Raw genomic sequence first — 2,403 nt, forward strand, 5'->3', positions numbered from 1 at the left:
GCGTGGCCGTGTCCCGAGCCAGCGTGCGCCACTAGCCTCCCTCCGTGTCGTCCCCCTCGCCCCCCAGAAAAAGCTCCCGGCGCTGCAGCTGGGCCACTCGGCAGACCTGCGTCCCGGCGAGTTCGTGGTGGCCATCGGCAGCCCCTTCGCCCTGCAGAACACGGTGACCACGGGCATCGTCAGCACGGCCCAGCGGGACGGCAAGGAGCTGGGCCTGCGGGACTCGGACATGGACTACATCCAGACGGACGCCATCATCAACGTGAGTCCTCCGCGGCCTAGGGGGCTCGCCCCTCCCAGAGCCCCCCTCACCCCTCACGTCCACCGGCTAGAAAATCCCGTGGTGCCGGTCTGCCCGGGTCTGTGGCCCCTGCCCCCCTGGGGCCAGCCCTTCAGGGCACAGAGGCACAGCCACGCCCCTGAGTTATCTTTGCCCACACTGCACGCCCGGGTCAGCACGTCTTCATTCTTAGGAGTATAAGGGTGGCACCTTTGCACCCACGAAGCACGTTGCCCCACGCCCCAGCGCCCGCCCCTCTGGGTCTGCCGTGGTTCAGGCCATCTGCAGGAAATGTTAGTTTTTGTCACGGCTCCTTGAGGTCCCAGAATGAGAACTCGTGTCCCATCCCCTGGCCGCCCCGTGCTGCCCAGCCCCCGAGTGGCGGAGACATGGAAGCGAGCCTGGAGGTTCGTGCAGAGAGCACTGCCCAGGCCAGACCCGGTCATCGGACGGCCGTCCGCTCGGCCTCTGTGGGCCTCAGGCTTCTTATCTGTGAAATGGGGACGTGGCGAGGCCTCTGCTGCTGCTGGGGATACACTGGCTCCGTCTGTGCTGTTAATGTGAGAGCTGACGCAGTGCCTCGGGAGCGCTGGGTCGGGGCTCAGGGCTCGGCTAACGTTGCGTCTCTTCCCCTGCAGTACGGGAATTCCGGGGGACCCCTGGTGAACCTGGTAAGTGTCCCCCAGGTCCAGAGGGCGGGCCGCTGGTTCACTGGAGCTCCGCTCACAGGAGGGGGCACGTCTCGAGACAGGGATGAGGGTCAGGAACGCAGCTGGGCTGGAGGCCAGGAGGACGTGACCCAGAGCCCCTGTCGCCCTGAGCCTCCGCGCCCCCGGGAACGCTCCTTGTCCAGGAGCAAGAGGGCCCGGGAGCAGCCCAGGCAGGGGTGCCCATCAAGGACCTGGGGCAGGAGACAAGGCTGGGGCCAGTCATCCATTGCACCTCCCTGTCCTCGAGTTTACGTGCAAGATGAGGGGTGTCCTCATTCCCTCTCCCTCCTCCCAGGTCCCCTCCCCCAGGTCTGTCCTGAGCCCCACAGTCAGGCTCATTCCCACCCGAGTGAGACTTCAGGATAAACCAGGAGGCTCAGTCCATAGCTCCAGGGCCCTGGGAATTGTCAGGTGTCTCCACAGGTGGGGGGGCTACTGTGGGGGGAGGGTCCACACATGGTCATGCCCAAGTGCACGTGAGGGGCAGGGAGCGAGCTCTGGAGGGACACCGGGCAGGGAGGGCTTCCTGGAGGAGGGGGCCCTGACCTGGCGGTGGAGGCTGAGGTCGAGTGGATGGGGACATGCAGGAGAAAGGAATTCAGGGAGCAGCACAGCCCAGGCTGGTGGGGTCCCAGCCTGTGGGGGTCAGGACAGGGTCAGGGTGTGAGGCCGACTCCAAAGGGAGGGAGTGGGGGTGCTACAGAGCTTCCCTGGCACCCCTCGCCCCCACCCTGTTTCCAGAGGAAGGGGGAGAGGAGGACCTGGTCCCCCAGTCCTTGTCACACCCTCTTTCGGCCCCAGCCCCTCAGAACCCTGCCTGGGGGGTCCAGGGTCAGTGGGCACTGCTTCCAAGGGGTGGCTAGCATGCTCCCGCGAGGGCAGAGGGCAGATGTGGAGGAAACGGTGGGAGAGTAGAGGGCCCCTGACCCAGATGTGAGCCCCAGGGCACCTCCAGGACAGCCTCTGGGCCCCAGGGACTTCTCCGGCAGGCGGACGGCCAGGGCGGCTCTGGGGCCGGACACAATGCTTTGCATTGAGGGCAGCAGCTTCTTGGGCCCCGGAGTGATCGCCCTCTGCTCTCCCCACACCCAGGACGGTGAGGTCATTGGCATCAACACGCTCAAGGTCGCAGCTGGCATCTCCTTCGCCATCCCCTCGGACCGCATCGCGCGCTTCCTCACCGAGTTCCAGGACAAGCACGTCAAAGGTAGAGCCCCCAGGGCTGGCGGGGCCGGACGCTGTGCCTCCAGGGGCTGCTGCACTCTCGACCGGCCCCGAGGTCCTGAGTCTCAGCCTCTCTCAGATCTTCCTCCCCCTCCTCACTTCATGGCCATGTGCACTCCCCACCCCGCCAGACCAGCTGGGGACCTCTGACCCACCTCCTGCCTCCAACTACCTGTGTCTGAGCTGCTC

The 2,403-nt window shown here is 66.2% G+C and overlaps 1 protein-coding gene across 1 annotated transcript in view; it reads left to right on the forward strand.

The window, feature by feature from the left end:
• HTRA3 (HtrA serine peptidase 3) overlaps nt 1-2,403 on the forward strand; it is a 29,413-nt gene that overhangs the window by 22,691 nt on the left and 4,319 nt on the right. Inside the window, exons 3-5 of the mRNA XM_006760133.2 lie at nt 68-262; nt 919-951; nt 2,083-2,197. Coding sequence (XP_006760196.1) covers nt 68-262; nt 919-951; nt 2,083-2,197 — 343 coding nt within the window. The remainder of the gene's footprint in view (nt 1-67; nt 263-918; nt 952-2,082; nt 2,198-2,403) is intronic.

Source organism: Myotis davidii, unplaced genomic scaffold, assembly GCF_000327345.1.
Source record: "Myotis davidii unplaced genomic scaffold, ASM32734v1 scaffold937, whole genome shotgun sequence".
NCBI lineage: Eukaryota > Metazoa > Chordata > Mammalia > Chiroptera > Vespertilionidae > Myotis > Myotis davidii.